The sequence below is a fragment of the Parus major genome, chromosome 4, assembly GCF_001522545.3.
Source record: "Parus major isolate Abel chromosome 4, Parus_major1.1, whole genome shotgun sequence".
In the NCBI taxonomy this organism is placed as follows: Eukaryota; Metazoa; Chordata; class Aves; order Passeriformes; family Paridae; genus Parus; species Parus major.
Genome location: NC_031771.1, coordinates 63,355,313 through 63,378,980, shown reverse-complemented (window position 1 = coordinate 63,378,980; position 23,668 = coordinate 63,355,313). Strand labels below are relative to the sequence as shown.

The following is a 23,668-nucleotide window of genomic DNA, read 5'->3' as shown; positions in this document are numbered from 1 at the left end:
TTTTTATTTTCCAGTGCATATAAATTAAATTTCTGGTGTGGTACAGGCTGGGCATGTGATAGCCATCACTGTCTGCAGAGAATCGAAGGAAAAAAAGAGGAAACAATTACTATTTCTTGTTATATTTGACAAAAATTTAGGTGCAAATTTATGATTTAGAGTCAGCAAGATGAATTCCTTGAAGAAATACATAAGGGATCAGTGTTTTGTGGCTTTGTTTCTTTATTTTCTGGAAATCCACATGCAAAGCATCCTGGTCCAGTGGTAATTTGTTTACCAGTGTAGCTGTTCACAGCTCCTGTGTGGTGCTTCCATAGAGCCACAGGCAGCAGCATGTTCTTTCTCCTATTAGCTCATGATCTCATCACCTTTCCTTTTATGTTGTTCTTCTTGCTTGCCAGATGCTGTTGTGTACTTCTTTGGCTGGCAAGGAGGGTGGCTGGTAGTTTCTGGAGCTGCTCCTCTTGTTGTTTGAGGGAATTATATGTAACGTTCTTACTTTCTCAGGCTCTGGTTAGACTCTAGAAGCCTGTCACATCCAAAAGTATTGTAGTGATTATGGCTTTTGAAAATTATCTACAGATAAAAATCCTCTTTGAATGGAGTTAAAATCTAAATGAATGTATATTTTTATTTTAAAAGTCTCTACTATAACACAGTGGCAGAGAGAAGTAAAGGCAACTTTCTTCCTGGCATTGAAGTACAAGGACAGACATTCTGATTGTGTCTGGTAGAGCTGCAAAGGCATTATTATGGATATAAAATTCTGCAGTCTATTCTGCATCTCAGTTTCTAGTTCAAGTGGTGTAGTCACAGGGCAAGGGATGTGCCTACAGCATTTTGGTGGTGATGGTTTGTTTGTTCTTCCTTTTGCTTGCATGTAGGATGAGTGATTTTCATATTTATTTGCCTTCTGAATTTTGCCAGGTGATCAGCTGTTCTTGCTAAAAAGAAACAAAGCAGAAACACTCAATTCTTTCAAAATACATAATTCAGTATTTGTGTCTTTTCCAATAGCCCTTCAGGATCATTTACCACAAGATACCTGATTTTAAGTTTCAGTTTTCTTCTTTAGAGGTATCATATCCAGTCAAGGGTGCAGAATACCATCAGCTGGAATGTAATAGTCCTTGTATTGCCTGTATATCTGTATGAACTCATTGCAGAAACTCATTTATTCTCAATATCTGACCTAGCTGACAGCATAACTGACTGTCCAGATCACCTCACCTCCTTGGAGAAACTGCATGTAATTTTGAGGTGGTTAATTTTTGAGTGCTGTGATGGATGTAGTCTTTGCCTGTTTTGATGTGATTTCTCACAATCTCTTTCTCGGAAAAGAAAGGCAAAAAATCTCCAGATATCTTCAGTCCATATGGGTGGATTCTGAATGAGTTGTGAATTCTTAGGAAAGAGAGTCTAAGTGGAAATTCAGTGCCATTAACACATTGTCAAATAATAAACAGAAAGTGAGATGTCTCAGAATTAATAGAAGTGCAGACATTCATGTAGAAACTTATTGACATTGTCTGGAATAAATGAGCTTTTTTCCAAGCTTCTAATAAGTAAATTACCAGTCCATTTATAATTAGTTGTATTTTTACTTCTGTTTTATATATACAAGAAGAGTTTGCAGCATAGTTGCTGATGAAAAAGGGTTCTATGACTACAGTTTCTGAGCCTTTTTATCTTTGTGGATACCTAAAAATCTTTCAGGGCATGCATGGATATTTACAGTAATATTGTTTCCCCTGCTCATTTACTTTCTGCAGGCATTGTGGAGGAGTTCATGGGTATCTCAAACTGGAAACCACTGAAGCAGACAGACAATTTTCACCTTCATACAACCTTACCCGTTCATTAAATGAGTTAGAAATCAGTTTTGCCTTTGGCAAAATTACACAGGTTTTTTGCAATTCAAACGTCTGTATTCATTATGTGGAGAGTGACTTGCTGAAGTTGAGTGAGGACTGACTGAGAGAACTACCTGGATGTGTGTGTGTGCAGCAGGGAATGGTGTCTCTTACTTAATGGGTTTTGTTCTTCCTGATGGTGTGAAGTCTGTCACTGTGCCCTAGTGCCCAGATTTGAGGAGCACTTGGAGTCGTTGTCTTTGTGGCTGAGCTGTAAAACCAAGTTGTGACTATTACTGTGTGGCTGAAATCGTGTGCTGTTGGCATGAGCAGGTGTGCCTGACACCTTGCTATCCCAGCTAGAATTGGTTAAAATAATGAGAGCTGGAGTACATGAGGTGTTTGTTCTGCTTTTGCCCCTCTCTGACTCATTGTCATGCCTTGTGATACTCGAACACTTATAGTTGTGAGCGAGTTTCAAAACTTACTGAGAACAAATCTCATTCCTGTGACCTGCTTTGAGATCTCTGCATACCTTCTGAAAGAAATTGAGCAAAACCTGATTTAAATGCACGGAGAACAGGATAATGCTCAAGTGAGGTCATTATCATGTCATGCTCAAGTACTTCAGGGATACCAGAAGAGGAATCTGTCTTTGTATATTGCATTTCTACAGCAAACTCTAACATCAGCTGTGCTTCTTCAAGCCTCTTCAATTTCAATCGTATTTTTACTTGTATTTTAAGAATCTATGTTTCATAAAATAACCTTTAAAAATGCTTAATGATACTTGGAAATTAGGGAGCAGCTGGATCTGTGATGGTTATAAAGTAGCTCTTGCAATATTGATGCACCTACCCAATATATTTTGGGTTTGGATTAGGCAAGAGAGGCAAGTGCCTTGCTGACTTAGTCCTCTTTTTCCAAGTGTTTGTATCTTTCTGGCTCTGCGATTTGCTCCTTAAGTCTGTTCTTTAATGTCATAACTATGACTACTTTAACATATAAATCAGAATAATTCTATTTTTCTAATTGCTTTCCTGATTGAACTCTTTGGAGATAATTCTGTGTAATTCAATGTCATGAGAACTCCTCCAATGCAAAAGCTCCCTATTCAACTGTCTTTTGAAATCATGAGAATCTCAGCATTTTCAGTATTAGAGATGGTAATTCAGACCTTGCAGTCAGAGCCAATCTTCTGGCCTGGGTTAGGTGTGGGTTAGAGGGTAGATCCATTCTGTGAAGTTGTTAAATAGCAGGGTTACTGTGATCCTATTGGATTCCCTTAGCCCATTAAGATGATTAATGGATTAATTGAGTTACCCTCATTGTCTTACTTGTCACTCTGACATGTGATATGTCACAGATTGTGAACATAGCTAATAATAAGCAAAGCTGAGAGGGTTTGTGCTTCTCCAGACCTGGTGTTTGTTTCTATCTGTGTCAGCTGATCTCCTAAAAGGTACCTTTGCTTATGAACTTGGGCTTTATTTCTGCAACATTAAATAGAATTTATGATTGCAAGGGACCTTTTTGATGAGCTAGTTCAGCTTTCTTCTAGACTGTAGAATACGTGTTTAGAAAATATTTTGCTGTCTCTTTTACACTGTAAGTTGTTCAAATACTCCTGTTGACTGTTTTCTTCTTGGAAATGTGTGTCTGACTTCTGGCTTGGATGTATTCAGGGCTAATTTGTTCCTATTTGGGCATAAATTGACATTGCCCTTTGGTTTCACCACGTCCTGATGTCAACCACGTTCCTCCCAGTAAGTGAGGTCAATCAACCAGTTTGTTTTGTCAGGTCTGATATATCCTGGGCTTTGCTTGTTTTGCAGCCAGTTAATATTGATGGCTTGTGTTTTCTTGTGGAGCAACTGATAGCCCCAAGCGTTTCTTCCCATCGCTGTTTCTAACTGATGAACTCCCCAAGTGTCCTGTTCATTACTGAATTCAATTTCACATGTGACACTCTGCATTACAAGATTTGTGCAGCTCTTCCTGCATGGCGTTATAATCCTCTTTCCCACATAGATGTGCTTCCCAGTTTTATGTCTTCTACAAATGGCTTTGGGAGACTTCAAGTTCCCACAGGAAGGGCATTAATGGGAATATATGATGAACTGAGCTCTAAGGTAAATCTATTAAGAAGTCTGTTAGCACCTTTCTGGTATTTTGATGTCTTTTTGCTGTAGCCAATTTCTTGCTCATTTTAAAACTCACTTTTTTTTCCACTCACTATAAAAGCCTATCTGTAGCTCTCATGTAAATTTTCCATGTGGCATGATACATGATACGCTACCAAACTACAAACAGGGTACTACATTCCCTTTTTCTCTTGCAACTCAGTCCTTTTCCTTCAGGGAAAGTTTCTCCCAATCAGGAGTGATACAGCTTTAGTAATTGCATGCTAGAAAGAAGTGGAAAATGCAATTATCTCTGCACCTCTAAAACTTCTACAGTTTTACATTCTGTTGAAATCAAAATAGTGGAATTTTTTTTTCATTTACTCCTAAATATAGCTGCAAACTTGTTACTGTCCTGACAAAATGTGAATTGGTCTGATGGGGGTTTGCAAGAAATTTTCACAGGTTCATCTGTGATATATTGTGTGCCTGTGCTACAGTTCTAGGATGGAGATATCCTGCTTACTCTGATTTAAGTGCATTAAGTAATTTGAGTTCTCCTTTCACCTTCAGTTGATGTAGTTTCTTCCCATAAATTTGCTAACTGGTCCATGGCCAGCTACCCCCCCTTCCTACCCCCCCTTCACTGAAAACTGAGTCACAGTTTTAATTTAACTTTAAAAAGAAAATTATCTTACATTTTTATCCTATCTTCATTGTTTGGTGATCCTGCTTCTTCTCCCCCTGTTCTATTCTTATTCATATGACTGAAAAACCTTTTGGTACAACTTGTAATAGTCTTTGTATGGTCTAACTTGAATAGCTCATTTTTCCTTACTTTTTTCCCTTGCATATCTTTCTTTGATAGCTCTTCCTTTTGACCTTTTTTCAATTCTTGTAGATTGTCAAACTATTTCTAACCTCTCTTTGGATGTGCTTGTCAAATCCTGCACTTCTTCCTAGCAACCTTTTTTTTTTTTTTTTTCCTTATTTGAAATATAAAATCCTGATAGTTTTAACACCATGGGCTTGAAGAACTTCCAGGCCTCTTCCACATTCAAATTCCCAGTCTCCTCAGTCACAGGTTTTTAAGCTAAATTTCTTAACTTATCAAAATTCACACTTCTTAAATAAAATCTGTTACAAGTGTTTGCAGGTTATTTTTAATTTAAACTGAAGTACATTTTGATTGCTTAACCTGCAGTATTTTCTTGGACTCCCTCATGCACAGAGGTGGTGACTGCTTTCCAAAATACAAAGCCTTGCCTTGGCATGGTGAACTCCCAGTGCTGTAAGTGGGTGTTGTCTGCAAGGAGCAGCTGCAACGGACATGTTTATTTGGATTTTTTTTCCATAATGACATAAAAAAGCATGAGCCCAAAATATTTTACAAAGCTTCAGTGTGCAAAACCAGAGTAGGATTCCTCTATGTAGTTACAAAATACAGATTGCTACTTAGGTCTTTGTTCTTCAGTACAAAGAACTTTCTCTGTGAGCAAAGACTTTTTTTCATAGGCAAGAAATTAAGCAGGTGTTAAAAATTCCACCAGTACAGGCAGGTGACAGTAAAGTAAAATGGTGACTGTATTTGCAACACATTTTTGTCTTGAGACTTAAAGTGAATGTTGTGGTGCCAGGCAGAAGAAACAGTGAGCAGAATATGTCCTCCTGCACACAACATTAACATTCTCTCATCACTATTTCAGAATGTGCACACAGAGTTTGGAGGAAGCCAATCTCTGAGTAGTTGTACCAAAGAGTAATTCAGTCACCAAAGTTTTACTTCTATGCTTACTAATATAACATAGTGGTTCCTTGCCATGTTGGATGCATTTATCATGCCATAGTGGCTCTGAGGATATTCTGGCTTTTAGATGTCTTTAGGAATTTGGTCTTCCTTGTTTGAAGTGCATGAAAGGAAGAAGTTTAAAATATCCAAAACTTCAGTCACATTGGGTGATGTAAAGAAGGTTCAGTAATACAGCACATTTCCCAGCTGATTGTTTCAGTGTGTGATGGTTACATTTATGTATTCAAAAAGGCTTTTCTATGTGATAGGTGTGTTTTAAAAATAACTTGAAGGATTCTTACCTAGATCTTTACCTCCAGTGTTATTTAAACATTTTGGGTTTAGTAGAATGGGAATGTAATCTGTGACTTCACTTTGTTTCCCTATGTAGAACATTCTGCTTGGTGAATTCTATTTTAAGATTCTCAGAGGCTGCTACTTACCACAAAGCAGATAATATTTATGAGTCTCAAAGGCTGGACACACTTTCTAGGTTGAATCTCAGCATGTCAACAGAGAACTGTTAATCATGGTGACAGCCCAACTTCCAGGGGCAAGCTGACATTTGAGGTTATTAAGTCAGAAAATGATTGGATAAGTTTAATGGCGGGTAAACAAATACCTAACAAATGGAAGTTTCAAGATTTAATTTAAAAATATATTTTAAGTGGCTGCCAGTAAGCCTGCAGAAGCATGTGAGGCATTTCTAAAATAGAAAATGCTACGGCTCGTGGAATAGTGCATGATCAGTCATGTCATTCAAAATTACCTGTCAGCTGCAGGCAGGCAGGGTTCTCTTTTCCTTGTGGGTTTTTTTTTCCCCCTCCCTGTACAATTATAAGTCAGAGGATGAATGCTGCTTCTTTGTCATCTATGCCAGCAGAAGCTTACAGTGAGGTAACCTGAAGTACAACTTTAATATACTGAGCTAGAACAAATTAAACCTTGGGATATATCACAGCAAGTGATGCTCCTGAAATGGCAGATAGGACACTGGAGTTGGTGGAACAGTCACATAAAGTTACACGAAGTGTACATTAAGTGAGTCACGGGCAAAGCTGGAAGGAGTCAAGATTCTCAGGCATTATCTGGGAGTTTAATCAGTAGTTTGCACTGCTCAGGAATGGCTGTTGGCAGTTTAATCTGGTACCAGGTACATGCATTCCTGCTCATATTTGCTCTGAGACGTTTCTTTGGTATGTTGTATGTATGTTGTATTGTATGTTGAGGGAGAATTGTAATAAAATGATGGTCTTTTTTTTATTGCAGTGAAGAGGAACCTGCTTCCCCCTCTCCTTTTTCCCCTATTATGAATTGGTTAAAGATAGTTTTGGTTTTTTACCAAAGTTTTTGTCAACTACCACTGATTTTGGTATCTTAACATGTCATTAATACGATGGTGCACTTCTTTCTCTCTGCAGAAACCACATTTCCATCTTAGAGCTTCACTCTCCAAAGACATTTACCGTAACTCCCAGTTGTACATTCAAACTCTGTCCTAAAAGAAGGGGAAGGAGTATCAAGCATGACCGGCGCTCTGTTTTCTTGAAATTTGCTCTTTATTTCAGGAACCAAACTGACTGTGAAATACTAAACTAGTATTTCCTTTTGGCAATAGGTCATAGCAAATGACAGAAGCCCACTGGTGGGTAAAGTCCACTGGGAGAAAATGGTGAAGAAAGTCTCAAGATTCGGCATACGTACTGGCACTTTCAACTGTTCCAGTGACCCCAGGTATATCCTTAAAGGATTATCTAAATCCCAAGAATATCTTAAGGCTCAGCTGTGTTCTAGCAGCAGGGCTTGCTGTCTTGTAAAAGTAGCTGTGACAGAAGGTGGCTTTATTCATGTTTTTATCTCTCCTAAAGTCTGCTCAGAATGCTCCATTACATTATTTATCAGCTCTGCAGCTTCCTAAAGCGTTGTGTGGGAAAGGCATGATTAGACTGTGGAGAGCATAATACAGCAGTGGAGAGGAATAAAAAGAAGAGTTTGGCCTTCCAGTCCAGGTATTCAGGGAGAGGAACTGTGCTTGCTTAGGACAAAGCTGAATAATATCAGTTTTAGTGTCATTATATCACCATCTGGAAGGGAGAAGCACAGGTTAGCATGAACCTTGCATACATTGCCTGCCTCCTAAAATTACTGACAAATCCTGTTCCTTGATAAATGTATGTTTATATATAAACTGGCACACACCCTTGGGCAACACACAGTGTGCTGTACAAGAGTCATGATTTTGAACAAGGAGGAAGAGCAGAGCCAAAGAAGCTATTAATAATTCTCTGCTGCTGTAAAAAGAGGCTTTTTTTAAACATTTTGTTGGAGGCGTTTGCTTTACATGACAGGAGACTTTGTCTAGAATTCCAGTGGCATGTATGGATACGCACATCTTATACAGCTTAAGTCCTAAATGTTTACAGAAATCTCAATGTTAATCATAAGAGGAAATTCTTAGGCTTTGTAGTGCTTATGCAAAATAATCTTGTGTTTGAACATCTTAAAAATTTGGCAGTGTTTCTCTTTGCATAGCTCCTAAGTAGCCTTAATGTTCTGATCAAATACCATGTTTTAAAAGAATTAATTTTTTTTTTAATACAAGAAATGTTTTGTCAGGTAAACCCTTGAGAATAATTTTCATCAGGTTGCAGCTGAAATTCAGAAGAATACTACATGCTGCAGGAATCAGGATACCTTTATTAGTAGGGTAACATCTTATGGCTCTTTCTAAAAATGCTGCATTCAGATTCCTTGGAAGGGGAGTTGCAATTGTCTAAATACACGTAATTGTCTAAATACATGTTGACAGACCAAAACCACAGAGGAGCTAGCTAAGATGGTTGGTGAATGAGGCTGATGGTCCCAATGTGCAGGGTTCTCAGAGACTGTGTGCCTGTTGGCTCAGTCATATTTTGATTGTTGAAGCTGCCAGATATTTTTTTAAAGGAGGACGAGATAATTGGGTGTAGTGATATTGGTAGGAAAGATGCACGAGAGAAGGGATCTTGTGAGTCATGAGATTCATCTCAGAGTTACTGGACTTTGGATCATGTCTCAGGGTTCAGCCATGAAGAGCCTCTTCTTTTAGTTATGGATTTGGGGTTCATCCCATCTGCCTCCCAGATAATGTGGGTATGTTTTTAGCCCAAATCATCCAGCACCATGTGTCTGCTTCCTGCTCTGCTGGTTTTGTGGCCAGCTTTCTCACCTCACCCCTTAGCCTATCTGCATCCTTCCAAAATGGTCCCAGTAGGAAGTGGATGCTTGTCAGCTTCATTAAAGCAACTGCAAATGTCTGTTCAACTTCACCCCACAGCTGCTTTGCAAAACCAGGATGGAAGGAAGCACTGGGAAAGCTGTGGGATATTGTGTTACACTGGAGTGGTTTTCTTCTTGGCTGGATGGCCAAGAAAAAGTAGCTTCTAATACTAAAGCTCTAAAGTAAAGAGTCAGCTTGTGTATTATTCAAATCCAGATACAAAGCATGAATGGCTGCATGGCCTTGTTTACTTTAATGACACGTGAAGATTAACACTGTTCCTTTTCCTGATTTATGAATGCATATCTCTTTACATTATTCCTGTAAGATATAAATGTATTTAAAGAATAAATATGCTTTGCCAGAGAATATTGGGTGCCCTTATTTCCTGCTATTATATTATAAGCGTTCCCAGGTGCTCAGCATGTCTCATTTTTGGGCTTAGAATAGAAATGTAAGGACTCAGTTCTGGGGTTATGAAACTGTAATCTATCATACCGTTGTCTTTGTAGATACTGCAAGAGGAGGGGTTGGCTGAAATCCACCCTCATTATGTCGGTTCCACAAACCAGTACCTCCAAGGGAAAAGTCATGCTTAAGGAATACAATGGGCGCAAGATTGAAGTGGAGCACATCTTCAAATGGATCACAGCCCACGCTGCCTCTCGGATCAAAACCATCTACAACTCCGAACATCTGAAAGAAGAATGGAACAAAAGTGACCAGTACCGGGTGAAAATATACCTGTTTGCCAACCTTGACCAGCCTCCAGCATTCTTCTCTGCACTAAGTGTAAAGTTTACTGGAAGAGTAGAGTTTATTTTTGTGAATGTGGAAAACTGGGACAACAAAAGTTACATGGCAGAAATTGGTATCTACAAGACACCATCGTACATACTTAGGACTCCTGAGGGGATTTACAGGTATGGAAATAACACTGGTGAATTTATATCACTACGTGCCATGGAGTCCTTTTTGCGCTCATTGCAACCAGAAGTTAACGATTTATTTGTTTTAAGTTTAGTTTTGGTTAATCTGATGGCTTGGATGGACCTATTTATTACACAAGGCGCTACTATAAAGCGTTTTGTGGTTCTTATAAGCACTTTAGGGACGTACAATTCACTATTAATTATTTCCTGGCTACCAGTGTTAGGTTTTTTGCAACTACCCTACTTAGACAGCTTTTATGAGTACAGTTTAAAACTCTTCAGGTACTCTAACACAACTACTTTGGCTTCTTGGGTAAGGGCAGACTGGATGTTCTACTCTTCTCATCCAGCCCTCTTCCTCAGCACTTACCTTGGCCATGGTTTACTAATTGATTACTTTGAGAAGAAGCGAAGGCGCAATAACAATACGGATGAAGTGAATGCTAATAATCTGGAGTGGCTGTCGAGCCTGTGGGACTGGTACACCAGCTACCTGTTTCATCCCATTGCTTCTTTTCAACACTTCCCTTTTGACTCAGATTGGGATGAAGACCCGGATTTGTTCTTGGAAAGGTTGGCCTTCCCCGATCTCTGGCTTCACCCTCTGATACCAACTGATTATATAAAAAACTTACCCATGTGGAGGTTTCAATGCCTCGGTGCCCATTCTGATGAGGAGATGCTGGAAACCTTTCCAGACAGCGAAAGTGACTCTGACAGTGAAAACAAAGAGGTCCTCAGTAGTGACAGAGAAGTCTCGGAGGACGATGAGCTGAGCACGTTTCACAGGTGCAGCGAAGGAGAGCGTTGGTGCGGTGTTGAGGCCTGTTCTTGTGCCAGCCACTATTGTCACCACGAGCCATGCGAACGCAAAGCCAGGTCGTACAGCTCCGCAGGTGACCTGGAGCCAGACTGGTCAGCCTGGCCCTCCGACATGTTGCACTGTACAGAATGTGTGGTGTGTCTAGAAAATTTTGCAAAGGGCTGCCTGCTGATGGGCTTGCCGTGCGGCCACGTGTTCCACCAGAATTGCATCGTGATGTGGCTGGCGGGCGGGCGACACTGCTGCCCCGTCTGCAGGTGGGCGTCCTACAAAAAAAAGCAGCCATACACACACCCGCAGCCTTTGTCGAGTGAGCCCCCGTCTTAGCTGTGTGCCCTTGTCTTTTGTAAGCTTTCAGGATATTACTGCTTGCCTTTTAAATGTTAGTCACTTAAAAGATTACGTGGTTTGAAGTTTTAGTTTAAATGTTAGTGCAGTGAACTAAAATATACATGATGCTAACGTTAATGACAGAATCATTTGGTTGCCTTGTATGTTGAACTGAATGCAAACTTACCATACAAATAACTTGTTCTCTTCAACATCTGGAAACTTGATGCTGTTTTTGTAAGCACAAAAATCAAGCCTACAAGAGAAGCGTATTCCAGCAAACATTTACAAGTTGGGATGTGGATGAAATTGAAATTCTAATCGGAGACAATTGCTTAATTTAAGTGTTTCTTATTTTAGAGTCTGTTCTGCACATCTTTGTTGAATAATGTATGTTGTAAGACAGTACCATTTAAAAAGAAATCGGTGAAATAAATTATTTTAAAAGGAGATTTGTAACATTAATTGTTTTGATAAATATTTTGTGTGTATGGTTACGGATGTCTTGCTGGCCTGATTTATCTGTGAAGACAATAAAAATATAACACAACTCTTGTGACTAATAAATCATCTCCTAGGGATGCAGGAATTCAGTGCTCCGAGCCACTCGCCAAGGAGAAGGCAGTGGTGTTTCACTGAGAACTGTTTCCTTCATAAGTCTGCTCTGTTGAGGTGCTTCTCTGCTTGATCAGTGGTTTTCCAGTTGATTCAAGGTGCTTTTCCAGATGGAGACCTTCTTCTAGCTGCTGTCTCTCCAGTACCTTCATCTGAAGACATGTAGGAAGACTTTAGGGTAGCTCCCTCTACAGCCTCAAATTAAACTGTTGAGAAGGAGCAGAATCTTGTCATGCAGTGACAAAAGTGGCTCATAAAGGTAAAAATTGCCAGCTTCCAACTGTGCTGATATTCCAAAGTGATTTCTGGTTTCTTTGATAATTCTTTGGTGCCATTAAAAAATTGAGTCTGTTGTTTACTTTATATTTCAATATGAAACTCTGATTTTGGTTGTACCTTTCAGAAATTACCTGGCTGAAAACAGAGAGGAATTGTTGGTTGGAAAGAAAAAGGGGGGTGGGGGAGAAGAGCCAGGAAATTATATGAGTAGAGGAAAAGGCTAAACTAGAAAGATGAGTCGATTGTCTTATTTCTTTCCTAAAGAAAAGAAATGATATGAAAGGAGGATAATGACATAAAAATTATGATAATAAATACAAACACAGCTCCCCATTGCAGTTACAACCCATCTCACAGTCTTTACATATAGAGTTGGGAGGCTGGTGCTTACAGAGTATTTGGCATTGTTTTGTCTGTCCAGGGTACCTGGGCATGCTCTTTTTTATTAACAAATGTTTCATGGCTCTGTCACCAGGTGTGTTCCCAAGAGGATATTCATGTAATTAGCAGAAGAGCTGTTTTTAATTTACTGAGTCCTTTTTTCTCTCTAATTTCCTTTTTCCCAGGGCAGTACTGAAACAGAGAGGTACAAGGGGCACAATATCAGCAACTCTCCTGTGGTCCAGAAAGTAATTTTTATTCCAGTTGAGACCTGCCAGTACATGCCCTGTCTCTGTCATTACAGCCTCAGCGGAGCAGCAGAGAGGCATAATGAGGGCAAAGATCATTTCTGCTTCCAATTTGTGCAGCAGCGTGGCATATGTGCTTGTCATGAGTAGCTGAAATCCACATTGTTTCAGGACTGTTTTGAAACCTGCACTGAGCTGAGGCCTTGCCAAGGGAAAGGAGAAATTTTGTGAGTATAAATAAGGCTGTAGCTGAGGTGCTGACACACACAAGTGAGGTGCTGTATCACAGCCCGCCGTAGCCTTTTGCTGCTGCCAAATGCTGTGAGTGTTAAGCTGGAGAAATGCTGTGTCCTTGGAGCACTGGATGCTCGTGGAGTGCAGCTCTGCTGCTCGAGGCTGACCTCCTCACCCTCACACACAGCCCCAGCAGCTCTGCCCCTGTGCACAGGCTCAGCCTTGTTTGCAAACCTGTGTGCACACCTGTTTCAGCTGAAGACTTGTTTTAATGGCCTCAGTTGCTCTACTCATCCGGTTCTTTTGATGGATGACCCAAACTACTGTTTAATTAGCAGGAGAGCCACTGAGGGCACATCCACAGGAGTACGTAATTATGACCAGTAGGTAGCTGTGGAGAAAGGTTTAGTCCCCTCGTGTTTGGGTTATATAAATTGTTGTGATGCAGTTCCCGGCAATGCATCTGTTACAGAATCTTGAGCAGCTGGCATAGTGTATTGAGAGTCCCAGCAGGACAGAAAAAGCAGTTGGAGGTGTTTATTTTATGAAATGCTCGTGTCAGTAGCAGCAGAAGCATCCAAGTAACATTGTTTTCTGCCGCGTGCAGGATCTCAGACAGCCCTTCCCTGACGCGTTGACAGTTGAACATCCGGAGAACGGAGCAAAGAAGCAAAGACTGTGCCGGTAACAAGGTCAGCAATTTCGCTGCTCACATGTTTTGCCTCGCAGGGCTTCATTGTGCTAGTACTCGTGAAGTGTCTTAACTGAGATGCTAAACATTCCTAAAGTGGTGTTTTATTCTCTGATGTCTCGTGCCTGGAAGCTGGAGACCAGTTGTGAACAGAAAATACCAAACCACTGAAGTGAGGGTATTCACTTACTTGTTAGGTTTAATAAAGGTGATGGATGTTTTGTGCTGTTATTACAAAGGATGTATTTAAATAATCTCTGAAGCTCTTTGCCACTCTCAATTTCATCAATAATTGTTTTGTTAGCACTGGCTTTCCCACTGCTGGTGTTCTGTCCAAAATGAGAGCTCTCTATTCCAAGATCTTGTTTAGGTCTTTTTCCTGCATTAGATTCTGGAGGGAAAGATGACAAAGGTATGTTTTTGTAACTCATTAAAATGTCTGTCTCTGGTAATTAAATAATGAGGGTAAGTATAATTGTAAGGTATTATGTTAATAGCACCTTTTTCTTCCTAAGCTTTTGCACTCTATGCATCACTGATTTATTTCTAATGCTCTCAGTCTCAAATTGTGCACCAGAGCGTGGAGAGATGGAATGACTTGCTGGAGCTCCAGCAGAGCAGCTCCAAGCTGTCCCTTCATTTCAGCCAGGTTACCCTGCGGAGAGGAGGATGAAGATGAGCCAGGCCTGCCTGCTGGGACTTCTCCGAAAGAGCCCTGGGGGCGGGGTGGCCCTCGACTTGTGGGAGCTGTGCCCTCGGGTGTCCTGGGGGCCGTTCCAGGGGAAGGACCGGAGAGGGAGTCAGCCCTTGCTCCAAGAGGTTATCGAGGTGCTGGAGTTCCAGGGAAGGGTTGGAGCACGGTGTGATGAGCAGCTGGAGAGGCTCAGCCTGGAGGAGGCTCACGGGGGCACCTTGCTGCTCCCTACAGCTCCCTGACAGGAGGGTGCAGCCAGGTGCAGATCAGGCTCTGATCCCAGGAAATCAGCGACAGGACGAAAGGGTGCAGTCCTAAACTGGACCAGAGGAACTTAGGTTGCGCATTAGGAGGAATTTCTTCACAGGGTGATTGGAGGTTGGAATGGGCTGCCCAAGGCGATGGTGGAGTCACTGTTCCTGGAGGTGTTTAAGGAAAGACTGGACGTGACACCCAGTACAATAGTGGTGTTCGGTCATGGCCGGACTCGATAATCTCAGAGGTCTTTCCCAGCTTGACTGGCCCTGTGAATGGGTTACAAACAGGCTAGGTGCGCGGGGCCGAGCGCTCCCGCCGCCACAAGCGCCCGGCCCGCCCTGCGCCCCTCAGCGCCTTCCCGCCCCTCCGCGCGGGGTGGGGCCGTGCGAAGCGCCGTGCGCAGCACCACGTGACCGGCGGAGGCCGCGAGGGGCGGGGCGAGGCCGTTCGGCACCGCCCCTACGCGGAGGGGGCGGGGCCTGCCCTGCCGGCGGCGCAGGCGCAGTGCGGTCTCCGCCCGGGCCGCCTGTGGGGAACCCGGAAGTGCCGGGCGGTGCGGCCGCCATGGGGCTGTTCGGGAAGACCCCCGAGAAGCCGCCCAAGGAGCTGGTGAGGGGCCGGAGCCGCCGAGGCGGGGCGGGGAGCGGCGGGGGCCGGGAGCTCGAGGGGCGAGTCGCGGCAGGGCCGTGTGGCGTTGCTATGGCGTCGGACGGGAACTGCGGAGGGACCGGGCTCGGCCTGGCCCTAGCGCAGGCTACACCCGGCCCGGGACTGGACTGGACTGGTGGAGACCTCACAGAACCTTCCAGTATCTGAAGGGGCCTACAAGGAAGCCGGAGGGGGCTTCCTGTGAGGAACTGGAGTGGCGGGACGAGGGGGAATGGGTGCAAGTTAATAGAGGGGAAACTTAGGTTAGATACCAAGAAGAAATTCTTCTCTGTGACCGTGGTGAGATACTGGAACAAGTTGCCCATAAAGGCTGTGGCTGCCCCATACCTGGAAATGCTCAAAGCCAAGCTGGATAAGGCCTTGAGCAACCTGGTCTAGTGGAAGGTGTCCCTGCCCAGGGCAGGGCACATATAGTTGGAACTATGTGTTCTTTAAGGTTTCTTCCAACCCCTTAGCATTCTATGATTTTAGCTCCTCTCGCAGACACAGCCTTAACATTAGGAAACAGTAGCTGAAATGTTGGGACTTGTCGGGTGAAGATGAGTCTGTAGATAAACTCTGTTTCTATGAACAGCTTTCTGTTGTCACAGTGAAGTGAAATAATCAAGACATTGGTGGATTTCATTGTTGCCTTTCATAAGTAGCTTCAAATGTGTTAGTGAAAAAATCTGCTGTCTGGCGAGAGGAAGATCAGATACCTTAGAAGTACAGGAAGATCAGCAGAGAGAAGGAGGGCAGGCACACAAGTTAAAGGCTTAGACAAGCTACATTGTCACAGATGTTCCCGGGTGCTTTGTAGCAGCTGAGTCCCAAGGGAGCAGGTTATGGTTGTTGCTTGTTGGGTGAGAGAATCACATGAGGAATATTCCTTTGGGAGTGTCCTTTCCCTTCCTCCTCTGCCTGTGTCAGCTGGGCTGGGTCACTGTCCTGTGTTCCTGAGTGTGGTACAAGAGACCACAGGGAGAGCTGGGGTTGGGGACTGCTGCTCTCGAGGGTGAGGTAACACATCAGACAACTGTGTAACCCACACATCTGGTCACGTCTCCTGTCTGAGGGCCGCTCTTTTGCCTTCCCTACGTGATGAACTTGCTGTGTTTTCCAATAGCACAGAGTCTGTGGGTCATCTTGGAGCTCCTGGAGGATGGTGACATCCATCAGAACCTTCTTTTTGGTGGTGCACAACAACAAGACAAGGAGCAGTGACCATAAATGAAACCTTTACATGAGGAAAAACTTCTTTATGCTGAGGGTGGCAGAGCCCTGGAACAGCTGCCCAGGGAGGTTGTGGAGTTTCCCTCTCTGGAAACATTCCAAACACACTTGACATATTCCTGTGTCGCCTGCTCTGGGTGACCCTGCCTTGACAGAGGGTTTGGACTGGATGATATCCAGAGATCCCTTCCTAAGCCAATGATTCTGTGATTCTTTGCAGAAAGCCCTGCAAAGGCAGCATGTAACAGGTGAGGGAGAGGTGACATGAGTCCTCTTGCTGTCATAAGCACTCCCTTGGGGTGCAGGCTGGCATGGTGACTTCACAGGCTTAACACTGATATTGAGAAACCTATTAACAGTTAAAAATTCCTTTCCTCATGTACCTAACTGCAGCTTTAGAAGGAAAAAACAGTAGTTATTTTTGCATCCTAGCTGATAGGGAAACAGCACCGCTTAGCTTGTGTCTGCCAGTGGCTGTGCACAAGATACAGTCCCTGAGCAGGGCTAGAGGGAGCCATCCAAGCACTGCAGGAGGTGGATGATGATGGGGAGGGGTTGAGATTTTTGTGATGGTAATGATTTGCCCTTGCTTTCTTTGTCTGCCCACTCTATTGATGTGAGATAATTTATTTATGATCAATTCAAGACAAATATCTTCAGTCCTTGTGAATAGCTGGTGATGCATTTCAGCCTGTCTAAATCTGTATTATTGTATTTTTAATACCATATCTGGATTGTCTGAACTTTAAAAAGTGGGTTTTCCTCCAGTGTAGTCTGAGGTGGCTCTTTTCAGCTTGAGTGTTTTGCTGGCTGACTCTGGCATGATGCAGTGCTGTGAGAGTGATGTTTTTGTTTAGATCAGGAGTGGAAGCAGAATTGCTTCATCAGCATGGAGTTGTGCTCAGGGTAATCATCTTTGCTTAGCTGAACCACATACTCCTGTTCCCAGTATTGCTGCCCTGTGCCATGGCTTGTGTCCCCATGTCCTGTGTGAGATAGGCAGTGTGGCTTCTTTACAGCTCTACAAATTGCTGTCTCATGTAACTGGGACTAGCCTGGATCAGAATCAGTGGGATTTGCTCTTCCTCTTACACAAAACAGGAGATGAGTTGGGAGCAGGGAAGGCATAAGCTCCCAGCTCTGCCTTTAGTACAGTTGAGTGAAGCAGCTGATTCCTGTCAATGCTAGGGATTCCTGTCAATGCTAGGGATGAACTGTGAAACAGTTTTCTGCTGTCAGAGTAAGCAGGGATTGATGATAGCACACAACCAGTCTTGATCTAATGGTGTCATTGTGTTGGGTTGTGCATCCCAGAGACAGAAGCTGCAAATCCTGCAGTGTTTATTTGACAGTTGCTGATTGTGCTCATACATGAAGGCTTGTTGTGTGTTGGTTTGTTCTAGAATGCAAGTTGTAGAGCAAATCTCTGGTAGGTGTTACATTTGAGACAGGATAGTTGGCCAGCCAGAGCTCTGACATGTTTTTCTTCAATCTCTTCTCCCTGCTTTTTTCACTCTTATGGAGTCCATACTCAAAAAAGGGACCTTCTTAGCTTTCTGTCAGGCTGAGGAATGACTCTTCAGGACATATTTTCTGCTGTGAAGAACAAGAGGAGAGGCTGCAGTCAGTCTTGCAAGGGTTTGGGGATTTTTTTCCCTGTAAACCCAGGATTTAACTAAAGGGAGCTTTCTAAAAGCTGTTAGAAACTTCTGTACCTATGCAGGGCTTTGGGTTGTGTGTGTGAGGTTTTAAGCTGATTTTGTGCTTGGGCACCTCAAATGGTGGATTTTGTCTGCAGTCAAAACAGTCTTTTTCACCATGACCAATTGAGACTGGTGGAAGTCTAAATCTGTTGCTCTGCTGGGCTTGTGCACTGAAGAGAACTTGCTTTACAAGTTTTCATTGCACAAGTTCTCTTTACTCTGCTTCCCCAGAGGGGTGGTCAGGGCAAGTGGAGCTCCCCAGCTCCTGGGCGAGCCAGAGGATCTGGAGCAGAGAGATCTTGGCACAGGAGGGAGCTGTGGAAGGAGTGGCTGTGTTTGAACCCCACCAAAGGCAGGGGAAGGGAAGTTGGAGGGCAGAGCAACCTGAGCACGAGGTAGGACACTGCAGGAACCTCATGATGCTGAACAATGCAAGATTGTGCAGGTGAGACAATCATCCCTGCACAGAGATGTGCAGCCTGGGGCTCTGCAGGAGCGGATCTGGTTTCCCATGGATAGTAAATGGAACCAGTGCACCTTTGCAGCAATGAAGGCAAACAGGGCTGTGTTAGGAAGCTGTAGTTGCAGTGTTGGGTTAGGGTTAGGGTTAGTGACTGAACACTGTGCCAGTCAGCAGTAAAGAGGCCACATCTGCAGAAATGTCCCAGTGTGGGCACACAGTTCAGGAAGGATCTCAGCAAACTGGGGAAGTGTGACAGAGAGCCATCAGGATGGAGGAGGGCTGGAGTCTGTGATGCAGGAGGAGTGGCTTAGGGAACCGGGCTCATTTTGGCTTGGAGAAGAGAAGGTGAAGGAGGAGGGGTCTAAAGCCTCTCAGTGCCTCTGGTGGGGTTGTAGTCAAGACAGAGACAGGTATTTTTGAGGTGTATCCAGTAACAGGAGGGGGGCTACAGCCACCGTTGGCCAGAGGAGAGTTTTGAATTGAACGTGAAAGGGCAGGTTAGATCGAGCTCTAAACAATCTGGTTTAGAGGAAGGTGGCCCTGCCAACAGCAAGGCATTGGAAATAGGTGGTCTTTAAGGTCCCTTCCAACCCAGACCATTCCAGTGATTCTATGAGGAAAAGTCTTCACCACACAGGAGTAATTTAAGTGCATTTTCTCAAAGTGGCTGTGAAGTCTCTGCCCTCAAACAGTTATCAAAAGTCAATGGATGAGACCCTGAACAACCTGTCTGAAGTCTGAACTTGATCCTGCTTTCAGTATGAATTGGCTTGGAGACCTTCTGGGGATCCTCCTGACTGAAATGGGCAGTAGCACCCTTGGGGCTGTCATCCTGTGCCAAAGTCTGTCCCTTCTGCTGAAATCCCCTATGGCAAGTTCCCTCTGTACATGGCTGTGATGTGGGAAGTTAGCCAGGCAGTGAGCATCTGACTCACAAATCGCATCACGGAATCATTGAAGAGTTTTGTTTGGAAGGGATCTCTAAAGGTCCTCCTTAACTCCTTGTCTGAACATTAGGAGCAGTGCAGTAACTGATGGTATCTCTGCAATGTTTTGGGGGTTTTATTATTTGAATAATGAAATATTTTAACATCACTCATAACTTGAAGCTCGTGCATTTTGAAGTGCTGCTTTTGATACTGAATGTTTAAGCTACATGAAAGTATAAAACATAGTTTTAAAGCTGGAATTTCAAGTAACTCTCACTTTCTCTTTTTAAGGTCAATGAATGGTCCTTGAAGATAAGGAAAGAAATGAGAGTGATTGATAGACAGATCAGAGGTTTGTACTTGTGTCTCATTTTTTGTTTTTACTCTCCTTGTGTGCTTTCAAGTTTTTTTTGCTTTAATTGACGTAGGCTGTGAAATTTAATAACCTGGGGTAGTCTATGACATCTGGAGTAAAGGAAGATGAATGTGATCCTGGGGCCAGATTTACTCTGTGTTACAAAATTATGTCACTGTGAAGTTATGCAAGTAAAATTTTCAAAAGAACATGAATATTTCATGCTCCCAGTAAGACATAATGCTCTTAAATCCCTTTGGATAACATGTATTAGACTTATTATCCAGAATTTCACCCACATTGATTTAATGAGTAGTATCAGTGTGGTATATAATTCCACGTGTAGACAGTTCCACTGGCATGTATCGGTGTGAAAGTGCACATGCCAAGCAAAAGTAGCTTGCTGTCATCCTGGAAAAATTACAAGCCTAAGAGAGGAAGGGGAAAAAAAAGGTATTTTCTCAGTGGGTGGTGTTTTGCTATTAAATAATGAGCATTACACTGCTGAATGTATCTTGAAAAGCAGAGGAGTTGCTTAATATTGCACTGCTGTTAGTTCAGAATCTGTTCTACCTGCCTTCCCTGAGCCTGAAAATAGGTTTGGGACAAGGTTTTGTTTTCCCCTTTGTTATCTTCTACCCTGTCCCTGGGATTTTTCCATGGGATGTGCTGGTGAAGGATATTTTGTGTCAGCATCTGGTTACTAGGCAGGTGCCTGTTTGGAGTGACGCCTTGAGGACTATGTCCTCCCTTGCCCATTCTTCCCCAGCCCTGGGCCTCTGGAGTGACCTGGCAGGGTTTGTGTCTTCTCCCTCTTGTAGTCTGGGGAAGATTGCTTTTGCAGTACAAAGTCTCTCTTTGTCCTTGTCTCCAATATGAGGAACAGAGTTTGTCTTTCCCAGGAAGACTGATGTACAGGATGTGAATTCTTTTACTTTCTCCAGGGCACTTTATGTGGCTGTATCAAGTACAGAGGAGCTGCAACTCTGATCTTGCTAGTAACATATGTTTAGAAGTTGCATCTTCCATGGAAGCAAACTACCCACATGTTCACTACTGATGTTTCTTGAAATTTCAGTTTTCTCTTTTTACACACCATAATACTTTTAATGGCCTACACAGATACCAGGTTACATGGTAGTGTGATATTTTGATGTGAATGCAAATCTAATAATTTTAGCAGCGCTAAACATGTCTGTGTTTCAGAATCCTACATTCAAAGAAATACAGTTCAGCACTAACCACCAACCATCTGCTATACTGATAATTCCCCTTAAAATAAAGTACAGAATATCTTTGTGCCAGGATTTCACATTTTACCAGGTGTCACTTATGGAAGTACAAGGTTCTGCTGGACACTTCCCAGGCTAGCAGGTTGCTCCTGAAGGATGACAGCCAAGTGCTACTGAAAGTTTCCTCAAAAATTACCTGCTGTAGTTGGATTCTGCCATGCTTTCTTGTTTCATCTGAGCCTTACACAGGAAATCACTGCAATCTTTAAGTAAGGATGCTAAGCTGGAACCTGCCTTATTTTCCTTGGGGAAGGCTGTGCTAGATGTGTTTGAACAAGGCAACACTAGATCCACCTGGAATGAACTGAGTGGGCTTGGATCACTTGAACACTTGGCTCGACCAGTCAGCACAGTTACTAAAATAGCAACGCATTCTTTGAAACCATCTGCTGTTGGACTCTTGCTGCTGTAGTGATTTCTCTTTGGGGCAGGTTGTTTTTCAGGACTTGGAAGGATTGGAGAAATGAAAGGTATCCTTGCTGCTTTGGGCTGCTTTATACCTCTTGTGCTTGATAGTGCTGCAGAAGGACTGGGGAAGTGCCTTTGTCTCCCTTGAGGAGCACAGCCGGCACTGACCTTCAAAGATGGAGTTGACTGTTCTTGCATACTTGTGCCACTGATCTCATACTCAGCAGTTCATGCCAGTGAAAGCATTCACTTGGGTGCTGGCTGCCTTGCACTAGCCTGGCTGTAGTAACACAATACTTGTGGTTGTTTTCAGCCTGACAAAGGGAATGTTGTAATTCCTCAGTACTGCTGGAGTTCTTCTGGTGCTTTCTGTTTCCTGCTGGAGCACTTCAGCTCTTTCTTACCTGGGGCTCGGCTCAGTCCCTTGTCTGATATATAAATGTCTTCAAGTTTGTGGTATTTCTGAAAATAATAGTGGGAAGGCAGCAAAGGTATGTTTTTCTGATTATGATCCTACAGCTTTCTGCCAGTCCTTGAAGGTAAACACCTCAGTGAATGATACTGAGAGAATTACTGGTCTTGAGTACAGGGTTCATTAACTCCTACCTGAGAAGCTGTGTTGAAGTCTCCAAGTTGGCCTGTGCCAGAAAGTGTGTGTGGATGCCTTTGTTTTTATTAAAGGGCAGCTTCTGATTCTTCCAACGTATAACTTTGTCTGGCATAAATCGAGAAGACTCAAAGCTAAATCTGAACAGAGGCACTCCTTGAAATAATTGTTCTTGTGATCATTTCCTTTGTAGGCAGATGAGGAACCCTTACTATCTGAATTCTTTATTTACTTTAGGATCATTTTTCTTGTGGACTCTGAGATCTACATTTCATCAGTGGCCAATTTATTGCTGAGTCTGGAAAATGAAGGAGGTTGATATTGTCCCTGCTTACTCTTACATTTTTTACTCTGGGCTTTTTGGAGTATCTGGCTCCTGCTGTTCACAGCCAGTGTTACCTGGCAGGGCAGAATTGTGAACAGTCACATCAGATTTTCTGGAGAAACCAATGGTATTTAAAAAGGCCCTTTTAGTGTTTAATCGTTCAAATCCAACTACCTCTTTGGTGCTCATGCTTAGTTCAGTATTCCCACTTAAACACACTCATAAAAAAAGCTTTTCAACAAAGCTGGATGCCAGGAGAGTTTGAACAGGGTGTTTTAAGTTAGATGTATATTATGTGTATATATATTTGTATCAGATCAGTTTAATAGTCAGGAAGTTGTTTTGAAGTTGTAAGTCAATTCATCCTCTCAGAGTGCTTTGTTCTTCCAAGACTTTTTTTTTTTTTTTTTTTTTTTTTTTTTTTGCTTTGTAAGCTCTTAGTCAGCTCAGCATCATGAACTAATATTCTCAGACAGTCCTTTAGAATACTCTTGACTGCAAAGGAAATTACAGAGCTGGATGTTCAGTAGTGAGAATTTTCCTGTTAAGATTTAGCTGAATTAATCAGCTGACATGTAAATAAGCCTAAAACAGTCTTTGAGTAACAGAGGGAATCTGAAATCAAGCAGAAACAATTCTTTGCACTGGAAACACACCCCAACAAATGACTGATTTCTCTCCTATATCCTTAGGAGTTCATCACTATTTGCTGTGTTTTTCTGTACTCCAGATATCCAGAGAGAAGAGGAGAAGGTGAAGAGGTCAATAAAGGATGCTGCCAAAAAGAATCAGAGAGATGTGTGTGTGATCTTGGCGAAGGAGCTGATCCGTTCTCGGAGGGCCGTAAGCAAACTCTATGCATCCAAAGCTCACATGAACTCTGTTCTCATGGGGATGAAGAACCAGCTTGGTAAGAATAAATTCTGGGCCCGAGCACAGTGACTGCTCTGACAGTAGAAGTGAGGTCTGAGGTTTCCTAGTCCAAAACCAAAATCAAACATAGGCAGAGATTGAATGTGGGAGCAGCCATGCTCCTGTGGAAAGCAGCTGATTCCAGTGGGCTTCAGGAGCCTGGGAAGATCCTGCCATAGCAGGCCCAGAGCTTTGAGGCTGCTGAAGTTCTGTCCCCTAATCTCAGCAGGTACATGCACCCACACTCTCACAGCAGAGCCTTTGCCACCACCCCATAAACACAC

General features: G+C 42.9%; 1 protein-coding gene and 1 long non-coding RNA gene across 8 annotated transcripts in view; both read left to right on the top strand.

The window, feature by feature from the left end:
- LOC107202897 (charged multivesicular body protein 3) overlaps positions 1 to 23,668 on the top strand; it is a 34,781-nt gene that overhangs the window by 5,466 nt on the left and 5,647 nt on the right. For 2 of the 7 annotated variants that reach the window (XM_015623925.2, XM_015623926.2), the window contains 2 exons: positions 7,384 to 7,499; positions 9,537 to 11,659. In XM_015623925.2, coding sequence (XP_015479411.1) covers positions 7,384 to 7,499; positions 9,537 to 11,106 — 1,686 coding nt within the window. In that variant the 3' untranslated portion in view covers positions 11,107 to 11,659. Of the gene's footprint in view, positions 1 to 1,772; positions 6,377 to 7,383; positions 7,500 to 9,536; positions 11,660 to 14,987; positions 15,119 to 18,284; positions 19,428 to 19,776; positions 19,838 to 23,202; positions 23,383 to 23,668 lie in introns of those variants that run through there. The other 5 variants (XM_015623927.2, XM_033513786.1, XM_015623928.2 and 2 more) reach the window with 5 other exon arrangements.
- Positions 12,399 to 13,795, top strand: LOC117244269. The gene is made up of 2 exons (XR_004497019.1): positions 12,399 to 12,859; positions 13,474 to 13,795. It is a non-coding gene; the product is annotated as an uncharacterized LOC117244269 (long non-coding RNA).